This window comes from Benincasa hispida, chromosome 3, assembly GCF_027475165.1.
Source record: "Benincasa hispida cultivar pf3 chromosome 3, pf3_genome.v1.1, whole genome shotgun sequence".
NCBI classification, from domain to species: Eukaryota; Viridiplantae; Streptophyta; class Magnoliopsida; order Cucurbitales; family Cucurbitaceae; genus Benincasa; species Benincasa hispida.
Window position 1 is genome coordinate 31,364,136 of NC_143480.1, and position 21,845 is coordinate 31,385,980.

General features: G+C 31.9%; 2 protein-coding genes across 2 annotated transcripts; one reads left to right on the top strand and one right to left on the bottom strand.

Moving 5' to 3' along the window:
- Positions 1-6,669: 6,669 nt before the first annotated feature.
- Positions 6,670-8,056, top strand: C/VIF2 (cell wall / vacuolar inhibitor of fructosidase 2). Its single transcript, XM_039026881.2, has one exon. The coding sequence runs from the start codon at positions 7,296-7,298 to the stop codon at positions 7,860-7,862; it is 567 nt and encodes a 188-aa protein (XP_038882809.1). The 5' UTR covers positions 6,670-7,295; the 3' UTR covers positions 7,863-8,056.
- Positions 8,057-12,331: 4,275 nt separating this feature from the next.
- FAS2 (Transducin/WD40 repeat-like superfamily protein) lies at positions 12,332-21,547 on the bottom strand. The gene is made up of 12 exons (XM_039025301.2): positions 21,212-21,547; positions 20,922-21,033; positions 18,037-18,063; positions 17,859-17,931; positions 17,335-17,438; positions 17,006-17,220; positions 16,818-16,914; positions 13,949-14,021; positions 13,652-13,740; positions 13,402-13,540; positions 13,203-13,303; positions 12,332-12,856 (listed from the first exon to the last, which is right to left on the bottom strand). Exons 1-12 carry the CDS (start codon positions 21,323-21,325, stop codon positions 12,558-12,560), a joined length of 1,443 nt encoding a protein of 480 aa, XP_038881229.1. The 5' UTR covers positions 21,326-21,547; the 3' UTR covers positions 12,332-12,557.
- Positions 21,548-21,845: the final 298 nt, after the last annotated feature.

Sequence of the window (21,845 nt, forward strand, 5' to 3'; positions counted from 1 at the left end):
TATGAATAAATTATCCAATTTCTTTGTTTATATTCATTTTCTAGATTGAAACATGTGATATACACACTTATACACACACTGATAGACAGTGATAGATTTTTATCAGTGTCTATCATTCATACATACTGATATACAATTGAGTTGATATATATCAATATCTTTCTATCAATGTATAGCACTGGTAGACAGTAATTTTTCTCTTCCTTTCGGTTATTCTGGAAATGAAGATACTTGATGAATTGATGCTCGACATAGGGATATTGAACTTGTCTAATGGTCAATTTGAAAGTCAATGTTTCTACTTTATGATATGATACATTATAACAGTTTTGGTTATTAAAATATATTGGTTCCATTTTTTTATGTAAAAGTTATTGCAATATTAGGATTATGCATGGTTGATTCAGTTTTGGCATCAGTCATTGGAACTAGAAGCATTATAGCATTATAGTAATTGAATTGATAGTTGATAGACATTGATAGATAAGTCTATCAATGTCTATCAGTGAATTATGGAGTTTTTTCCATCAATAACTATCACCAATAGATACTGATAAACTTCTATCATTGTCTTTCAATGATAGAATTCATGATGCACCTAATAAAATTACATTCAACATATATTTCATAGTGGTTTATTCATCATGTACCTGATAGAATTTTATCCAGCATATATATATAAGTTTATAAACTAATAAAATCACAGTAGATAAGATCAATAGTATAAACTGGAATTATTATAGATGTAGTTCTAACATCAATGTTCACTGTCACTAGTATTGTAACATTCAAAAAATATCATTCACAAAATAACATAGTTCATTATCAGTAGTATTGTAATCTTTTTCAATAATATTCTAAAATCAAGTTCTAACATTAAGTTTGAGAAGGTTGAGAATCAGATTGAGAAGGTTGAGATTGAGTATGAGAGTTTAGTTGAGAAATGTTTAAGTCGAAGCTTGGAGCACTACCCATTAATTACGTTGTTTCCTTTTTTTGCTTCTGTTTTGGAGAGGCTTTATTCTTTGCCTTTTATATTTGTTTCCTTTCTCTCTTGGGCCTCTCCTTCATAACTTTCCTATCATCTTCTAATACTTTTGGTCTAAACTTGGTTTGTTTATCTTTCCTTCACCTTCAACAACCTAAATTAATTATAAGAAGAAAGAAATTTAAATGTTAGAATGGGAAAACTACATATCATGATATCAGCAAGAAATATATGAAAATAATATTAATCAACAAATTGATTTATCATCTCTTACTATCTATTGTTGATAGACAATGATAGTGGTCTATCATTCTCTATCAATGATAGACAATGATAAAAAACTATCACTCTACTCATCGTTATATCAACATCTATGTACAAATATGTAGTGATATAATTGGCAACTTCAACTATTTAGATCTATATAGCAAGAAAATATGAACATAATACTAATATACAAATTGATTTATAAAAAAATCTCACTATCTACCATTGATAGACAGTGATAGTCGTCTATCACTCTCTATCATCAATGATAGACAGTGATAGACCACTAGAACTCTATTTATTATGATATCAAATATCTAGTGATAGAACAAGCAACTATTCACCTTTTTTCCCTTGGTTGTTTTTTTTTATTTTTAAGTCTTTTTTTTTCTTTTCACTCTCATTTTCTTCTTTAGTTTCTTCCTCAATAACTTGGTCTTCAGCATGCTCCTTATTCAACAACATTTTCTCCTTTATCAACAAACTATAATAAATAAAGTAATAGTATAGTGTTAGACATTGATAGTATTTTATAAATATCATTAATTAATAATATTTACCTTTTTCTCATTTTTTAATTTTGATCTTCTCTTTTTTCTTTTTTTTTTCCTTCTTTGTCAAATAGATCAAATTCTTCTTCTTCTTCTTCTCCAAGCTCAACTTCCTACAATAGACCCAAAATTCTAAAATACTTAAGAAAACAACCTATCGCTTTATTTTCTTTTATAATGTCTAGATATTTACCTTTTCCTTTTGTTGAATATGATCAGTTTTTTCCATATATTCCTCGGCTTCAAATTCTTTTTGTTGCATTACATGTAATGTGTTCTTGTTACATAATAATTAAGAAAGTGATAGAAGTATATCATTGTCTATCAATGATAGACAACGATAGAATTCTATCGGTATCTATTACTGATGGGCAGTGATTGACCTCATTGACTTCTATCAAAAAAACGTCTATAATTGATAAACATTGATAAAATTCTATCAGCATCTACCAATGATATACACTTCCTGATAAATATCTATCATTTAGATTTCTTAGACTGTTATTTACCTTCTGCTAAACTTGATCAGTTTTTTCCAGATGTTCTATAGCTTCAAATTCATTTTGCTGCAATAATACAATGTAATGTGTCATTGTTATATAAGAATTAAAGAAGTGATAGAATTTTTTTATCAGTGATAGACACTGATAGAATTCTATTCACTGATGGGCAACGATAGATCTCATTGACTTTCAAGACAAAGTAGCTTAAAACAAGAAACAAAGTAGTTTAAGAGGGGAATCCAACCTTTTTCTCTTCATCCTCTTCCTCAAACTCTGGTGTTAATTTTTATGTCTTTAGGGTTTCTAAAGGTAGAGTTTGAATATGATCGAAATCATCTTGTGTTTTGATCACTTATATTTGCATATCAGATTCCTAAAACAAAAAACATAAATCAAACACAAAATTAATGAAAAGAAGGAGATTCCTATAACAAAAGACACAAATTGAAAGGAAGAAAAAGGCATTGGTAGACAGTGATATAATTCTATCATTGTCTATCAATATACAAACTTGTATACAAACCTTTCCTTCATTTCCGATTTCAATCTACAAGAAAAAAGTCATTTTAGTTTAGTCAGTAAATGTATATTTACATTTAAAAAATAAAATACTATTGGGATGGATATCCTAAATCTAGTGTATCTCGTGGTTTGTAGGTTTGTTAACACAAATTATTTATCTAATAAGATCAGAAGTATTTCAATTGACATTTAGACAGCATTAATTCAATTCAATAAACTAAGATCCAAGATGATATGATATCACTTTAACAGTATGTGGTTGACATACATGTGGTTCATGTTCAAGTAATAACCTAAAAAGTCTATAGTAAACGGATGACGGTTGGGTGCCTTATCCTGGTAACAGTGCAGATACGACCCACTTTATAATTGTTACATGAGATGTAAGTGTTAAAAATAAAATGAACCATATTGTTGATGTAAAGATGTGTGAGTGGAGGTATCTTGTATAAAGGAGTTTATACATAGACCGGACTACAAAATAATTAGTTTCTCTTTATAACACCGTTACTTGAAGAAACTAATATTTCACTAGATGACCATATGAGACTTAACATTAATCTTGAGTAAGTTGTGAACTCTTGTTTATGACAGAAGTCCTTTGATCTATATGGGTGGGAGTGACCATGATAGTTGACTTAATAAGCCTACCATTTTGGGGATTTATTTGATTAGGGAGTTAGGAACACAGTTGCACAAGAAGAAATTCACTCCTTCCCATTTCTTGGGAAAGTAGATAAATTGCTCCCTTAATAGCTGGTTCCAGTTCTTGAACAATGAAACCTCAACCTCTCACTGACCCGAGAGGTGTTAGTTTATAGTTGGACTATAAACTGTAGGGGTGTTCAAAAAATCCGGTAACCCGACCAACCCAGACTACGCAACCCAAACCGCAAGGGTTGGGTTGGGTTAGATTTTATTTTGGTTGGGTTGGGTTAAAAATGTTAAAAAATATTAAATTTGGGTTGGGTCTCGGGTTACCCCATTTCATGATTTGGTCAACCCGACCCGACTATATATATAAGTAAAAAAAACAATCAAATTAAAAAAAAAAAAAAGAATCGATGACCCAACCCGGCCCAACCCTAAAATTTTGGATTGAGTTGGGTTGGGTTGACCCTCCAAAAAAGAACTAATAGGGTTCATTATTAGCCAACCCGAATTTTTGGGTTGGTCAACAAAAATCTTCCAACCCGACCCAACCCGAACTATGTACACCCCTAATAAACTGTTTGCTCATGAGAAGAATCAGTGGTACTTAAGAAGTTAGATGTAACTACAGGGGTAAAACGATATTTTGACCCAACTATAGTTATGAGCATTTGTGAAGGGACATCGCTCTATTGATTGGTAATATCCATGGACACATAAATATATCTACAGTGTGAAAAGTGCAACTATTGGTCTTTTGTGGAGTGATCGATAGTTAATCAATATTGATTATTTAGATTAAAGGAGTTTAATCAATTAATCTCATATCATTGAAGCTTCTAATATATAGGTCCATAAGGTCCCCTTGTTAGCTCACTAAATGATGGTAATAAGAAATGGTTTAAATTGTTCAAATCAAATGAGAAAATTTTATATTAATGAGATTAATATATAATGGTTAATTATAGATATGATCTATATTCCAAATTAGGTAAGAAAGATATATTTGAATAAGACTTAAATATTAAATTTATATGAATTGGATTCATAAGGAGATGTACACATATAAATATGTGACATTTATACGTTAATGAACTCCATATTAAATATGATTTAATATAGTTAATTAATTGATTAAGAAATAATGACGATGAAATGTTAGTATAAATATATGATATTTATGATAATTAATTAAATATATATTAAATGGGATTTTTTGTGTTTGGTTGGACTAATAACCGTTTCCTAAAATTTTTCCCATAAATTATAAATACTTTAGCCCACTTTCCTATATATAAAAATTCCCCATATTCAAATGTATTTAACATAATCACACATTATTTTTCTTCTTTAAATTTCTAAAGCTTTCAAAATACTGATATAATTCTATAAAATTATAAAATGTCTATCAAATGTATCTTGAACTTTTTAAAAATATATATATATGCAGTGTCGTTAAAACTATGCTATTTTGGCTTTTAAAGACTGATTATAGTATTTTGGTTCTTGCATTTTCTTTAAAAAAATCAACTTGATTTTGAGTATGTGAGTCAATATCGTGTCGTGAACATTTATTTGACGAAGCAAAAGTCTTGAGTAAGAGAATATTAAGTAACACAAAATAATATAGTTTAAAGGACCAAACAATTATCATTATTATATTTCTTTGCAAAAAAATACTTTTTTTTTCTCAAAGCATGACGAAAAAGTAGACATTAGTTAGAATGGTTAATCTTTTGAAAAAATTTAAAAAATAAAAAATATATATATGAATAAAAAATTTAAAGACCAAAATAAAAATAAATGACTTCTAAATCAGTCCATAAAATTCAAACCAACAACAATATTTAATTTTAAAGTCCAACATATCTCATATCATACAACTAAATCGTTCTTCAATCTAAGCAAATGTTAACACATAGTAACACAAATCACAGAAAAAACTTCAATAAAACTTTTGAAATGATTAAGAAATTAAATACGGATCGAAACTACATATTTAAATAAGATCATTAATTCTCATCTTAAAAGTCGATGGTTCAAAAACAAAATAGTCTCGTTAAACTTGGATGCATGCATGCAATAATTGGCGATCAAAATCCACATTTTACCCTCATGTATACTGTCAAAATAAAGAATATTTCATGGCAGAAATCATGGAGGCCAAGTGTACTGATAAACAGAAGAAAAAACCAAAGAATGCTACAAAAAAACCCTTAAAGAAAAATGGCATTTTGTATTTGTCTATTGGCTCTGCTTTAATTTATACCTTTGGCTTTGGCCCGTGACTCTCTCTCTGTCTTCTTCCTTAACCAAAACACACCCACTAACCCCTATAATTCTATGCAATAACTTTCCCATTCTTAAATTAATTAATTATCACTTCCAAATTCCACAATATTATTGTAATATTTTATTCTAATTATTATATAATCGTAAATTCTCTTTAATAACCAAAACGGGTAACATTATTTTTTTTATTATTTATTTTAGATCAATCCCTCTCAACACAACATCAATTTACTAGAGATGTTGGCTTGTCTTGCATTACAAGTATCATAATTCTGTAGATAAAAAGAGAAGCCTAAAATAATACTTGTTTGATGAAAAACTCAAATGTCATAAACAAATATTTCAGTTTCGTTATTGAAATTATCTCCACCTTTAAGTAAATTTCAGAGAATCATCGAATCTGTCTCAATTCATAAAGGATAAATCTTTGTTTTCTTAACAGTAATAATTTTGTTTAAGAGAGCAGCAACTTCGACAAGCCCAACTATTATATTGTTGAAATTTTTAATTTTTTTTTATCAAAATCATAGATTCGCCATTATGAACAATGACCCGAAATGGCTTTCGAGTAACATGAATTGAATTATATATATATATTTTGGAGATCGGTCAAACATTATTATTATTGTTAATTATTATTATTAAATGGGGTTTGATAGAAGCGAATCATTTTTGCTTCAAAATCTGATTTGAATCATTTCTCTTTTTTTTTTTTTTTAATCTTTATCTTGTTGCTTTATGTAAAGTATTTTTATTCTTGAATTGATGTTATTATATTATATGATTTTGTTGACAAAAAAGCTGTTTGAATGTAGTGAGTAAAAAGAATTTATTCAGACTGAAACTGAGTTGTCTTTAAAACAAACTTAGATTCTCCAATCTCCTTATTATATAAATGAGCTTTTCATCATCACCTTCACATTCTTCACAGTTCTTTCTTAATGATTCTCTCTTTCATTTCTCTCTTTTCTCTCAATCTCTTCCATTTACATTAACCAAAAAAAAAAAAAAGTTTCTTGAGAGTTCCCTAGAAAAGTTTTCCAATCTCAACACCCTCATAACCCTTGCATACATATTCAAAACAAATTCATAATTTTCCTTTTATTAGTGTATATTGTGACAGCCTCTTCCTGTTATTTTTCTCACTATTCACTTGAATAAATTTGAGGTATTTTTATCATTTCTTCCTTATTTACTCTATATCCACATTGTATACAATTTCATTGGATAATTTTATATCAAAAAAGGAAAATATATATATATTTCTTTTCCTATTATATAGAGCTAGTGTCATATCTTCTCCATTGTCCTCTCCACATCTCTCTCAAAAGCAAAGAAAAGAAAAAAGGTTCCTTGAGGGAGTGTCTTATTCATTATCCTCTCTCTCTCCCATTAAAAAAAGAACTCTCATTGGGTTTGAAGATCTTCCTTCTCTCAAGTCTCTCCCCCATTTAGAACCCGACCTCTCTTCTTCATTTCACTTTCTCTCAAAAAAGAAGTAATTTTTGAGGAAAATCTGAAATGGGTATGAAGAAATTCTCCATCTTTCTCCTCTACCTTGCAATCCCATTAATCTTTTTTCACAAAAATGAAGTTTCATTAGTAGCCGCCGACCAAACCCTAATCCAAAAAACATGCACAAACACTCTTTACTACAACCTTTGCATGTCCTCCCTTAAATCTGACCCCACCAGCCTCACCGCCGACACCAAGGGCCTCGCCGCCATCATGGCTTCCATTGGTGCCACTAACGCCACTGCCACCGCCACCTACCTCTCGTCTCAGCTCCCTACCTCTGCCTCTACTGCCGCCAACAACAACAACAAAACAAAACTCATAAGACAATGCTCCGAAAAATACGGATTTGCAGCGGAAGCCCTTAGAGCATCTCTCAAAGACTTGGCTGATGAGACTTATGACTATGCGTATATGCATGTTTCTGCGGCGGCGGATTATGCCAATGTTTGTCATGATGCCTTCAGAGGGTTCCCGGCGGTGACTTATCCGGCGAAACTTGGCCGGAGAGAAGAAGGGTTGAAGCGTATTTGCAGAGTGGTTTTGGGGATTTTGGATCTTCTTGGTTGGTGAATCAATCACTATGTTCTCTCTCTAATCATAATTTTGTTTTTTGTTTTTTTACTTTTGCTTTTGCTTTTGCATTTTTTTTTTTTTTTTTTTTTTTTTTTGAGGGGGGTAATAAATTTGTTTGTTTCTTTTTAGATGAAATGTTCATGTGTGTGACTCTTTTATCTGTTGAATTAATTTATAATTTACTTCTTCTAGATTGATGTGTGTGCTTGAACTAGGTTGTAAGTTGGAGTACTTTTTTATGTTTAATTTTTACATAATAGAGGATTTTGTATTTGTGATTTTTTAGTCCATTAGACAATATACAATGGAGAGGAATCGAATCAAATTTTTGAGCTACTCATATTTTTAATCTAAATGTGACTTAATATAATGTTAAGATCTAATTAAAGTTACCGTTAATTATGTCTGATTTTCTTGCTAAACGACCCACCCATGTTATATAATATTAATTATTTTTTTAAGAAAATTGATCAATTTTAGTGAGTAGTGAGTAAAGTGTTATAAATTATATAATATTAATGTTTAACTAGTTTGGTGTTTTTAAATTATTTGTGTTTTTCTATTTTACTTTTTCGATTTTAAGAAGTTGATATCATATATGTTCTTGGATTTTAAGTTATCTCCATGTTTTATTCTAGGGGTTAATTTCATTAATAAAACTAGCGTGATAGATCTATATTATAGATATAAATTTTAATTTGGGTTAAGCTATTTGAGTAGTGTTAAGATGAACGTAGTTCAACTAATTAAAACCTTATATATTATTTATCATAGCTTTCATCTCTAACCTCACATATGTATGTTGTTAAACTTAGAAAAAATAATAATAATAATTACAAGTTTAGTCCTTGAATGTTCAACTTCATATTTATTTGATCACTAAAATTTAAAATTTGTCTAATAGTCACCTAATTTTCAATTTTATGTTTAATACTTTCCTGGTTTTTTCTAAAAAGATCTTTACCAAGTTAAGGATCCAAGTGGATACATAATGGAAAATTCAAGGACCCCTTGAACACAAAAATTAAAAGTTTAAAAATCCATTAGAAGTTTTCTAAAGTACATGCAGACCAAATAGATTCATAAACAAAAAGTTAAAATTGAAAGACTAAACTTGTAATCAAGTCAAACCTTAGATAATAGTGGAAAGGATATAAATAATTTTTGTAAAATAAAGGATTAATTAAATAGATATTATTATGGTAGTTGGACTAAAGGGCATAATCGATTTTGGCAAATTCATGGATTATTGGATCCAAAGAAAGAACGGAACTCGAGCTAAAATCCACACACTCCAAGATCCAATTGGACCTGAAGAAGAGAAAAGGTTGAATCGAAGACTCGAATTGACTTGCTCGGCCTTAGTCAAGGACAAGGCTAAGGCTCTCCTTTTGATGAGCGGGTTATACTCAATAAGTTCCCCAACACATTTTGACATGAAAAAAGAGGATAAAGACCTAACGATCATATACTTTTTTTCCGTATTTTGACATCAACAGATACAATATTCAACAATTCAATAATTCAATAATTTTTAACCCTGCCCATGAAAAAACAATATAAATATTTCTTTAAATTCGAACGTTTTGCCTTCTAATCCATGATATATGTCTTAAGAGTTGTGAACAACAATAACAAGATTTGACCTCAAAATCTTAAGCCTTTGATACAACATTAAAGATATTCCATTACGGGTAAGTTTAAATATTAATTTGTGAGATCCAATAGCTATGGACCATTATTATTAAATCAAATAAGGGAATATAATATTGAAAAGAAATTTTGTATTTAGATTTAAAACTTCAATTATTATTAGCTAAAGTAAATTTGATCTTCAATATATTCCAACATTATATGGACTGTGGTTCCCACGGGTATTTGGCAGCCATAGATTCCTCATTAATTAATATAATTGTTATTGAATTTGTGTCATCAAAAAGCAAGCATTAGCACTTTGATTTTGAAAATGGTCTTCCCATTATATATTACAAGGCGTTTCTGCCTTTTTTAAGGGTCCATATTTGATATTTATTTGGCTTACATATCTAACATTTTCCTCCATGTATGAATGCCCCGTTTCAAGAAATGAAAATTTACTTTTGAAATGAGATTGCACTTATATATTGTGCCATCCATGTTTTTTCCAATAAAAAATTATCACGTGACAATTAAATTTTTTTAAAATAATATTTTTTGAATAGAGTAATGAAGATTATAGAAGGTTGCACTCAAGTATTACTCTTTAAAAAAAAAAAAAAAAAGTAATGATATCTTTGAGTTCGTTATTTTAAATACATTAAACTACATTTACTTTTTTTTTTTTTTTGTGCAACAAATTAAGGTGGGAAGATTTTAACTACATAGGACATATAGTACGTATCATGTTGACTTTAACAAACGATATTTTCTTTATTAGTACTTTAGGATAAAGATAAAATTTTATCTTACATCTCACATATAGCATTTGATATAAACAAAATGATCACACGTTAGAATGTGTGTAGGGAAATAAGTTTGGCCAACGTGAGCATGGGATACAAAATTTTTTTTTAAAAAAAAAAAATCACTTTTTAAAACTACAATGAAAAAAATTGATGTTTTAAAAGGTATAAAAAGACTAAAAGTAAACAATCAAACTCTGGTATAAACCAAAGTTTGTATAATCAAATTTGTAAGCATATTATCGGTGAAAGATCTAGAATTTAAATCAATTTTTATTGAAAAATTTCTACAGATAAAAAAAAGTCAAATTATCAATAGAAAATAAAAAAAAAAATCGATAGACTGATAGGCATTTAACCTGTACAAAAGAAAATTAAAATGTTACTATTTTGTATAAATAGTTTCTCTTACTTTTATATTTTTAAAAAATCCTCTTTTTTATATGATTTTAAAAAAAGGGTATTTCATATATTTTAAATGAATAAAATATTTATGATTTTTCAAATATATGCACACATATATATAACTGTGTGCTCTTCTTCCACCGCACAACTCATTCATGTGACTCCAATCCCATATCCCGTCATTTGCAGAAAAAATTGTTCAATATAAATCCTCAAATATAGAGTATGTTTGGAATTGAATAGTAAAAAATAATCTCTGTTTAAGCCAATTTTATTTAAACTCTTTTAATAATTTAAAATACATTTTGAAAGTGTTTCAAAAACTATTTTGAATGATTGTCAAATCCTTCAATTTTTTTATAAAATGACTTATTAAACCAAATACAATCTTAAGTTAGAAACAAATCAAACCTCCATTGTGGGGGACTACTATACATTTTGCTAGAGTTAATAATAGAATTTAATCTTTTTTTAGCAATTTATATATACTAATATTAATATTTTCATAGTTAAGAGGGAGCTCGAGCCTTGGAACCATGATAAATCCATCCATGCATATTATATATAGGTAAAATTACCCTTTGATCCCTAAATTTTCAAGAATGTGTGCATTTAGTTCCCAATATTTTAAATGTGTGCATTTAGTCTCCGATGTTTTAAATTAGACATTTTAATCTCCAGGTTTTCAAAAATATGTTTAAATAGTCGTTCTACTGAAAACTCTAATTAAATTTAAACAAAAAAGTTAACTAGATAGATGATGTGGATTGCTGGCATGGAAAGATTTTTATTTTTAATATTTCTCTCCTGTCTCCCTATTCTCTCTCCGGATGGCCAAAAGGAAAATTTTTCCATATATATATATATATATATATATATATATATATTGTATCAACAACTTAATTTGGAATAATAAGCACTAGTGAGGAGTGTGCCATTTCAGTTTCCAACCTGCAAGCCATGCCGATTTGTGAGCTGTTTCGGTTCATGTGATGGATTGTGTCACATGTCCAAATTGACTTGTGGACAACCCAATCCAAATTAATCATTTGGTGCACGACACTTGAACCTACATATATCCTCGTAGTCATAGCCAAAATTCAAGATCAAAACAAGGATGTCTTAATTGAAGATCGTCTTCATCAATTATACTCATTGGCATATTCACACCCTTGTTCTATTCGCCTTCATTCCCATCTCAATCCATTATAACATATTCCTACTCTAGATAAATGGAAACTCCATCCATCTAAATCATCGAAATTAATCTCTAATGTCTGACTATTTTTCCAAGGACTCTAATCTATGTTAGATAAGTTTATCATTGACCAATTCTAACATTATCAATGGTGAGAAAAAGAATTAAAAATACCAATACATAACAGCTCTCTCGATAGAAAATTCTATAAATATTTGACAAATACTGCATATTACCAAATCAGGCCTTTCATTTTAGCGCTCTTCCAATAGAAAAAATCTGTCAATAAATATACTTGTGGAACGATTTTAAATCGGCTGGCCCCTCATAAGCATGCAATTGAAAAAATGTTAGAAATAATTCTTCGCGTTAGTTTGTTAGGATAAAAGCACGGAAGAACAAAGAGAAGCGAAAACTGAATATTGCTATCGTAGAACTCTTCTCAAGAAGAGGCTTATAGAACTAAATATCATTGAAATCTTTATCATCAGGAAAATGAGATTAAAGATGATACATCAACCATTGTAAAAATGATCATTTCAGCTACATCGGTGACCAAAATTTGATCAAGCACCGCCAACAAAATGCTTTTAATAACTCAGCAAAATCTGTGGGGATGAAGAGAATATACAGAGGGTAATGTACCTCTCATGGATCAATAGCCATGGGTGTAATGCGCCTTTTGGCTGGCTTGCTGGTAACAGAGTTGCTTGAAGAGCTTATAGACATTTGTTTACTTGCCTTTTCCATTTCATGTCCTCTGCAGTCAGATTCAACAAGATTGTCTCCACTAGAAGGTTTTTCAATCACCATGTTTTCTGTTTTTTCAACGCTTTCATTTTCTTCATATCTCCCTTCTGCTTCTGTTTTCCTATTTTGACCGTCATTTATTGTTACCACATCTGTTAAATTCGTCTTCTGGTCGGTTGTTGTGCCTATTCTATCTTCTACATTGATTAAAAGTAAACCATGAGGAACAAATTTGTTATGAAATCAACAAATAAAGATGAACAAAAAACATATAACAATAGAGAATTGACACAAAAATTTACATGGTTCACTAACCGTGCGAGGCATTTCTAGGACTAAAAAGTTTATATAATACACTTCTCTAAATCCTAGGGTCAAAAATGAAAATAATGTAAACATGACAAATGACAAATACAGACTGCAGACCCCATACTTAGTCATTCGAAGCACCAGATATCATATTCAAGGGATTCCAACAAAATTAACCAAAGACAAACTACTATTTTGAGGAAACATGACAGGAAGGGAGAAGTAAATGCTGACCTGATAGAGTGAGTGGTGATCCCAGTTCGTCATTTTCAAATTCCACCAAAGTGCAGTAACCATCTTGAGAAGATAGTGCTAAATAATGAGCATCTGCCGACCTTTTAAGAACAAACAATTCAGAATTGAGAAAATGAGCAACTGCGGTAGAAAGAAACTGCCAACGAGAATAGCCAAGAGACAGGAGTGGAAAATTTACCACGCAACATCCGTTATGGCAGCATAGTGAAGACCAGCCATGATTGCTAGTGGCACAACACTTTCAGTGTCATATATGTACAAAGAATTTAAAGTCACTACTGCAAAAATCACCCGATGTGGAAGCTTAAAGAACCCAGCTGCAGAATTCATGATACAAAAATTGAAGTTACCATTTTACCGACCAATAATACTGTTACTACAAATTATTATGCAATGAATAAAACAAAAACAAACCATCGTCCAAGCACCTGAATTTAATCCTCTAAGACTAAAAAGCTTTGGACAAAAGCACACTGCTACAACTGGCTTGCTGGCACCAGGGAGCTGAATAGCAGGCCTGATCAGAAAAATAATAAATTCAAGAAGGTTCGCTCTTCGTTTTGAATCTTTCCAAGTATATCACTATGTTTTGTAGTGTAATTTGGCCCGGCTATAACAGAAGTTGAATTAACAATGACAATAAAGATGTAGGACATCACTATTGTACGGCCTCAGCATGATTACCATAATTGTCAAACTAGTAGTAACAAAGAATTGAATCTTGCCTGGAGAGATCCTTTCTACAAAATATATAGGCTGTATTTACTGGTTCAGATGCTGGTGATATTTTACAAATACCTGAAATGAAAGGGGCATCAAATCAACAAAAGTTTTCAAAGAAAAAATTAAAATTGTGGACCGTGGAGAAACAAGAGATTATAGGAAGGAAAAATGCAAACGATATTTCATAATATGATGTATATAGTAAAAGTAATATTGAAAGAACATCATTTTAATGAGTCGCCAAAAGTAACTTGTATTCAAGCTCCAGTATGAAATTATGATGCAGTAAACAAAATTGGAGACTTTCTTCTGCATGCACGTGAGAGATGCTGAAAAAGGAATAGGTAACACGAAAACCAGAATGAAGAACGAACAAGAAGCATATTTCCATAGTTGATCGATATGAGACCACAGTTCCATCATTATACGAGTTCCACTGTCTCCAAGTTTTACCAAATCAACTGAAGCCATATCTTTAGACTTTAAAAGTCAGCCCATCCCATTCTAGCACAATGGTAAAGAAAAAAACAATTAAAATGAAAATAAAAGACCATGAGCACACAAATCAAGCTGATCTACTCTTCTCTTTAGACTACCAGGGAAAACTCCACGTTGTCCCGCATTTTAACTGTTTCCCTGTTGACATTTAATGGATTGGAAGACTTTACTCCTTAAATAAGAGAGGGAACAGATAATCACAAAGAAATGAAGAACCCTGGACACCTTACAAACAGCAGGTTGGGGAAAAAAAGAAAACAAAATAACAGAATAAAAAGGAACCAACAAAATTCCTGGATGCTGGTGATCTCAGGAAATGGATTATCATCCCATTTGTATTCTGGCATTAATCTACAGAAATAACTTGAGAACTAACTTTCACTAGAGGTACCTAATCCAACCCACCATGTGGCTAGTAAGACCAACCAAAGGCCTAGTTGTGGATCATCCAGTTAGGGGGTGTTTGACAACCCAAGAAGAATTGGGTTGAGTTGGTATTTTTTACCAACTCAATGTTTGACAACCAATTTCAAATGTTGGTGGGATTGAGTTGGTTATTTTACCAAATCACCCTCAACTCACCCTAACTCTCCCCAATTCTCTCTCCCTCTAATGTTTTTAATGGTTCCACCCATCAGTCTCCGTTGGCGATTACCGCTACCACACTCCGGCGACATACTCCGATGACCACCTTCGGATGGCCAACTCCGACGACCAACTCCGAGCTCCGGCTATCACCTCCAACGACACTCCGGAAATCAATTCCAACAACCACCTTGGTACAAAACAACTCTGACTTCCACATTCGCACGACCAACTTCAACGAAACTCTAGGTTCCACCAACCACTTTTGACGACAACTCTAGTGACTAACTCCAGCGACTACCTTCGCACAAGCAACTTCGGCGACATACTTCGACTACCACCTTCGTGTGCCCAACTTCGACAACTATTTATAAAAATAAAACGGTGAGTTTAATTATCCACCATTTTATCACTCACTCACCTGTTTTCCCTTACTCTCCCAACTCCCTCAATTACTTTGTTATTTCTTTCTCTCTCTCATGCGTCTCTTCACATTTACTCTCTTTCTTTCATCTTCTCTCTTCTTTCACCTTTTGGTTCGTCTTTCTCATTCTCTCTTTTTTCTCTATGTGGCTCGTATGGGTTTTATTTTCCCTTTTCTTTCCCAACTCCTCTCTCTTTTTTGATTTTTTGTCTATGGTTGTTCTTTTAGATCTAATTATTCTTCTTCTATTTCATTTTTTTCTTAGATCTAAAAAATATTGCAAATGACATCCTATTATTGTTTCACTAAACAAAAGTTCAACGATATGTTTTAAACAACCTATCCCTTGATGTTTTCAAATATTACAGAATTCTAATGAAATATTGGAATTTAAAATTATGGCTCAAGTATTTTTTTTTAAAGATAGCTTGTACACTAATCCAACATAATAGTAGAAAAAATAGACATTATTTCTAAAATCATTCCACCAATTTTAGAAAAAAGGTAAATCCGTATTCCACAAAATGGTCAAAAAATACTATCTACTAGTTGGTTTTATGATTTAAATTGTAAGATTTTGGTTTTTTTAATATTAACATTTAAGTGTCGCCGCTTCTATCTAAAACAATGTCAATAATTTCATTTGATGGCACTAATCCTTTTAGTTCTTTTTAAATTTTACGGTAACTAATGATTAAGTTGGGTTTTGAAGGGAATAATCACTTCTATTTGAGTGCTTAAAAAATTGAATTCAAACTTTTGTGTTCTGTATATGAATACTTTGTAGAGAATTTGTTATGTTTTGAAAATGTAAAAGAATTTGAAGTTTTTTTGTTTTTATCTTAGAAAAGTTAGGAAAATATGTGCAACAATAGCAAAAAGAAAAAAACAATCAACTTCATTTACAAAAACAGCACCAGCTACCCCAACTCAACTCAGCCCCCAAACACAAACAATAATTACCAACTCAACTCTGCACACCAAACACAGACAATATAACTCTCCAGATAATAATTTACCAACTCAACTCAATTCAACTCTCTGTTTTTATCACACACCAAACGCTCCCTTAATGATTTAATCCCTTGGCAATGTTAACACGGGCAACTAACAAGGCAAATTAACCATATATAGTTTGTGAGGACCAAACCACATTCGCGATGGGAACTCACTACATATCTAGGATGAATGGATGATCCACCACATGCAATAGAATTATCAATCAAGTTAATAAAGAAATATGGTGTGATAAATGAACTAAAGCTGCCCCAAACAATAAACAATGTCCATCAAGTCAGAATGTATATTTTCCTATCACTATGGAAAGGTGGTAAATAGCATTTGACATCTACCCCAACCGTTACCTGCAGGCACAAGTAGGAAAGATCCATCAGGTGACCAGGCCAACCTTCGGAAGAAAGATGGCAATGTCTCGTCATGAAAGAGATGGTTTCTGGCAGACTGCAATGTCAAGCATAGATGCCATTGTCAATACAGGTAATATCAACATATTAACTGCTTGAGAAACTAGAATACTCTTGACATTTTCTACCTTAGAATCATCAACTGCAACATTTTCTGCCTTAGTAATGACATGCTGACAAACATAAGTCATTTTCTCACTGTTCTTCACTTTGGTCGGGGGTTTATAGGCATAGATTCTGCAACTTCTATCTGAACTCAGAGAAGCAGCATAGTTTCCCAGTGGATCCAATGCCACACCTTGAACATAGTGCAAATGGGCATCTAAAATCTGATGGACAGACCCTGAAGAACATAGACAAGAAGCAGATCTAAATGGCCAATAAAGCAAATAAGCTGAACTCTGGAAATGGAATTTTCTTTTTCTTTTTTTTTTCTTATGTGTGTCTTTTGTTCAACCTTTGCTTACATCCCATATGATGCAAGAATTATCTACGGAACCAGATATTAAATATGCACCATCATGAGACCACTGTAGGTCCAGTACATCCTTGCGGTGAAATCTAGCCAATAGACATAATACAACAATTAGTGGAAGTTCATGCAAGAGAACAATGACTAGGAAATGTCCTTACAATTACAATTTAAGTCTGCTCTACAAGTTGTTATTTTCTTTATTTTTTTTCTCTTAATGTTCATGAATGTTTGAACTAGTTGGCGAGCATCTAGCTATTCTCACGAGACAACTATTTACCTACTATATTATGTAGTCAAGTTAATTGGTAGAGTATTAACTCATAGGGAGGTAGTCACCATGACTTGAACCTTCCCTCTAAATCCTTTGCCATTTGCATTAGTTCTTATCAATCACTAGATCAACTCATGGTTGTTAAATATGCTCTACCAGGGTGTTTTCAAGTCAATTTTTGAACTCCATGGGTTCTTAAGAGGTTAAAATAGGGTAGGGAAAAAAATAGCCTTACGATAATGTCTTCAGGACTTTCCAAGAATGGCCACTTTCCGAATGGTGCAATTTCCATATGATAAGCTCACCTCCTGTAAGAAATGAAAACTAGTATATAAGGACTTAAATCTCCAAGGATTTAGTCACTGGCACAAATATGTACTGAAAACACCAGCTGCAATTAGCGAAAGTACTACCATCGGCACCAGAGGCAAGTTGTTCTCCTGCAAAAGATAACGGGCATTAATTTCTAACTGTGAATTAAGAAAAGCATACAGCAAATACAAGATTGAGAGGTAAATGCTAATAGTACCACAACATATATTGGTTCACACCACCACTCCAATTCTTTAGTACTAAAAAAAAAATACTGAAGCCTTTTTGCAAAAGCACCAAATTGACCAAAAAACATTTAGGCCATGTTTATTGCAGGGAAAACATAATAAATCAATGGTAGTCTAAAATGTGGCCTCTATTTGATTACGCTTTTTGTTGTTTACCTATGCTCTGTAATTGTAATAGAATGTAGGGCCCACTTCCAAGTATGTAATCAAAAAACATGATCCAATTGAGGTGTGGAGAGTGTTACAGCATGAGCATTATGAATCTGTCACAATTACTGTTACCGTTATCATTTGACCCTAAACGATAACAGTAAGGTAACAATAATAGTAAATTTGACAGATTTATAATTCTAAGTAAACATGATCAAAAGCAATCAAATTACGTTTGCAATTGTGGCCCCTTACGATTGATCAATTGATGGAACTCCAATACGATTACACCATTTTTCAATATGGATTGGTAAACATGGCCTTAATGTAGAATATCAAAATTATGGGTATCACAATTTTGGATGATGTCGGCATCAAGCCATGGTGAATACTTAAGGGCATAAGTCATTTTTCATGAAAATCAGCAAATTTTTTCCTCCATGCCTTAAATCCCAATTCCTAAGGTGGAAATTTTCCTTGCATATTTAGTTTGGAAAGAAAAGACCCATATAAGGGTAAGGAATGCTAAGAAATACCTCTTGTGGGGTTATCTTAGTTAAAATGAATAATGGGATTTCCAATGTCAGATACATGGTGATGAGATGAATGATGTAGGTGAATTCTTAGATATTTGTATAATGTAGTTAATAGTAGTTTAGCAGTTAATTTTAAAATAGTTAATGTTTAATTATTACTTTTAGATTTAATTAGTTATTTGAAATAAAGTCGTTTTAAAAAGTCCTCCCGGGTGCGAGCCTAGGCTCAAGGCTCAGGTCTTCAAGATGAGGCTCACATAATAAGGCACGCCTCAAGTACGTGCCTTTTGTGAAGGGCCGTGACGCTTTTTCATTAGTGTTAAAAAATAGTAATAATAAGGGTTTTTTTCCTTCTTTATTAACTAAAAAAATGATTTAGTAAGCCTAAATACATGTTTAGAGATTTTGTTTTCATATTTCCATTTCAACTATGCTTTCTCTCCTTAATATAGCTCACAAAGAAAAAACCCATGCTTTTTTTTTTTTTTTGCGCCTTGTGCTCAAGCCTTAGAAGACTATTGCACTTTATTGCGCCTTGAGCTTTCAAAAATACTGAATAAGGTTATAAATGGACACTTTTATTGTCCTATGAGGAGCTTTTTGAATCATATATTGAAATAAAACTTTGTTCAAGAGAGTTCTCTCTCAACTCTTCATGATGGATTTCTCTTGTTTGATCATAGATTTGGTATAATGTCAAACTCCTTGCATCACATGATCTTCTATAACTTTCAAAGATTGTACAATACTCAACCTAATGTTGAAGTAATTTAAGCAGAGATCTTCATCGCCACACCACCAACTTAGCTAACTGAGACTGGATGAGTTTGTTGTAAATATCTATTTTTGGCTGGCATGCCTCAAAAGCCATGAGATTCTGGTAAATATCTCTTTGTATAGTCCCTTCTCTTTAATAGAAAACCCCATGTTTCTTATAAAAGAAAATGGCCATCTTTGAGCAGTCCATGGAGAAGCCTAAACTCAATCATATCAAAACTCTTGGCAAGCATGTCTTGAAAAGCACAACTAAAAATGGTAAAACGTCTTTAATTAGATTCCTCGTAAAAAAATTAAAATTTTTAATTGAACTCAAAATATCCTCACTTCCCCTACTAACCAATAACTTTTCCCAAAAAGAGTCCATAAAATTAAAACCTATTCTCTATAGAGGATAGAATAAACTCTAGTGAATACAAGAGAAATATCAATAAACTTTAAAAAAAAAAAATTAAGCACTTCACTTTTTTTATAACATGTGGAGTGGGAGAATCAAACATCGAACTTTGATGTTGATAGTACAAACAGTTGAGTTATGCTCATTTTAACTAAAGCACTTTAATTTTGAAAATGACTTATGCAAAAGTGCAATATTAATTGTGATAATACCCACTCTCCCTCCCACCCTCTCTCTTTTCGACCTAATATCCACCAATAATTGACCAATCGTGTAGAGTGATGCTATATAAATCTATCCTTTGTGAAATTAAATTTTTATTTGAAAAGTTGGTCATCGCATCTTTATTTTTTTTTTATAAGAGACAGAAGCGTATATTCAAGGGAAAACAAAAGAGAACAAACTAAGGGCGGGGGTTGAGAAACCCCCCACCACACACAAAGACTAATGTATAAGAGCCTTCCAATTGTGGCATCTTTAATCATCCAAAGCACTCAAATTGATCATATGTTCAAGGCCCCGATGTCAAGTATGTATTAGGTTGACGGTTTACCAAAGGGGAAATACCTTTTTGAAGCACTGAGGTCCTGAAATCTTAATCAGCCAAATTCATCTAAGGCATTCAAAAGGTTATATGTTCAAAGACTTGGAATAACTCACATATTAAGCTGATGGTTTACAGAGAGGATATTATTTGTTGTAGCATTGATGTAACCAAAATTGCAGATCCTGAACTTTGACAAAATTATAGCTTGATCTTGAAGCAAAATATTTAAATCTACCAAATAAAATCCTAATATTAAACAAGCATTTCACGAACTGTACTAGATTCATAACACTAAACAGAGTGTTGAGTGACCCAGAAACATTTTACATACCAGAAGGTGAGAAGCGAAGGCTATTAACAGCAGAACCATGATAAGAAAGGCTGCTTTGATACGTAGCACCAGGGACCTTTTTCTGTTCATCCCCTGAATTCAATAGCCAAAGCTGGTAGAATCGAAGGTAACAATTAGCACATTGCTATACATCCAACCAACCACTCAAATCTAAATACTCAGAACATATCCCTTGATGACCTGAGTTGGAAAAAACCTAATAATTGACGCTGGTAGCCTAATTACATGAAAAATCAAAATCAGAACGAAAAGGGAAACTGAATGTAGACCTTGATATCGAAATCGGCTCCGCCAGTTGCGAGGAGACCTGAAAGTGGATGGAAATCTAGAGTAAGCACTGGCTTTGAGTCGTGCCAGTTGATCTGAAGCGTCCCACCCTTCATTTCTTCGTCCTGCTTCAAAATCTGGACAGCAAAGTGAGTAACCGCAAGAGAAATTTTAGGGTTCAAGTGTAGAAGGAAAGAGGAAATGGCAGCTTCTGAAATTTTGGCGCCCTTTTCAATGGGCGGTATGGAAATGTGATGATCGCGCCCAAATTGGCGCCTTTTTGGAAAGCCTGAGTTCGAATTAAAACAATATAACTAGTACATGAAGACAGATGGTCCAAATTCTAATGTTAGGCTATATTAATTTTACAATGTTACATACATTATGATTGAGATTTTTTATTTTGATTTTTTTTTTTTTTTAAGGAAGATAACATTTTTGGTCCGAAATATTTAAATATAGTAGTTTTGTTTTGATTTTTAATATTTAGAAAATCATTCAGTTTGGTTCTTGAATTAATGTTTTTGTTAATTAATTGATGGAATGTTGATGTGGTTGTGATGTCGTGCTCTCTCCTTTATCTTTCTTCTTTCGGGCCTATGCATCCCCTCCTTTCCTACCCATCCTTCATTCAGT

Bases quoted from the DNA above. Each gene is read 5' to 3' on its own strand.
- C/VIF2 (XM_039026881.2), top strand. From the start codon at position 7,296: ATGGGTATGAAGAAATTCTCCATCTTTCTCCTCTACCTTGCAATCCCA.
- FAS2 (XM_039025301.2), bottom strand. From the start codon at position 21,325: ATGAAGGGTGGGACGCTTCAGATCAACTGGCACGACTCAAAGCCAGTG. The intron at 17,221-17,334 runs GTTGAACAAAAG...TATGTTCTTCAG, and splicing joins CATATGGGATGTAAGCAAAG to GGTCTGTCCATCAGATTTTA. The intron at 16,915-17,005 runs GTAGAAAATGTC...TTGACATTGCAG, and splicing joins TTGCAGTTGATGATTCTAAG to TCTGCCAGAAACCATCTCTT.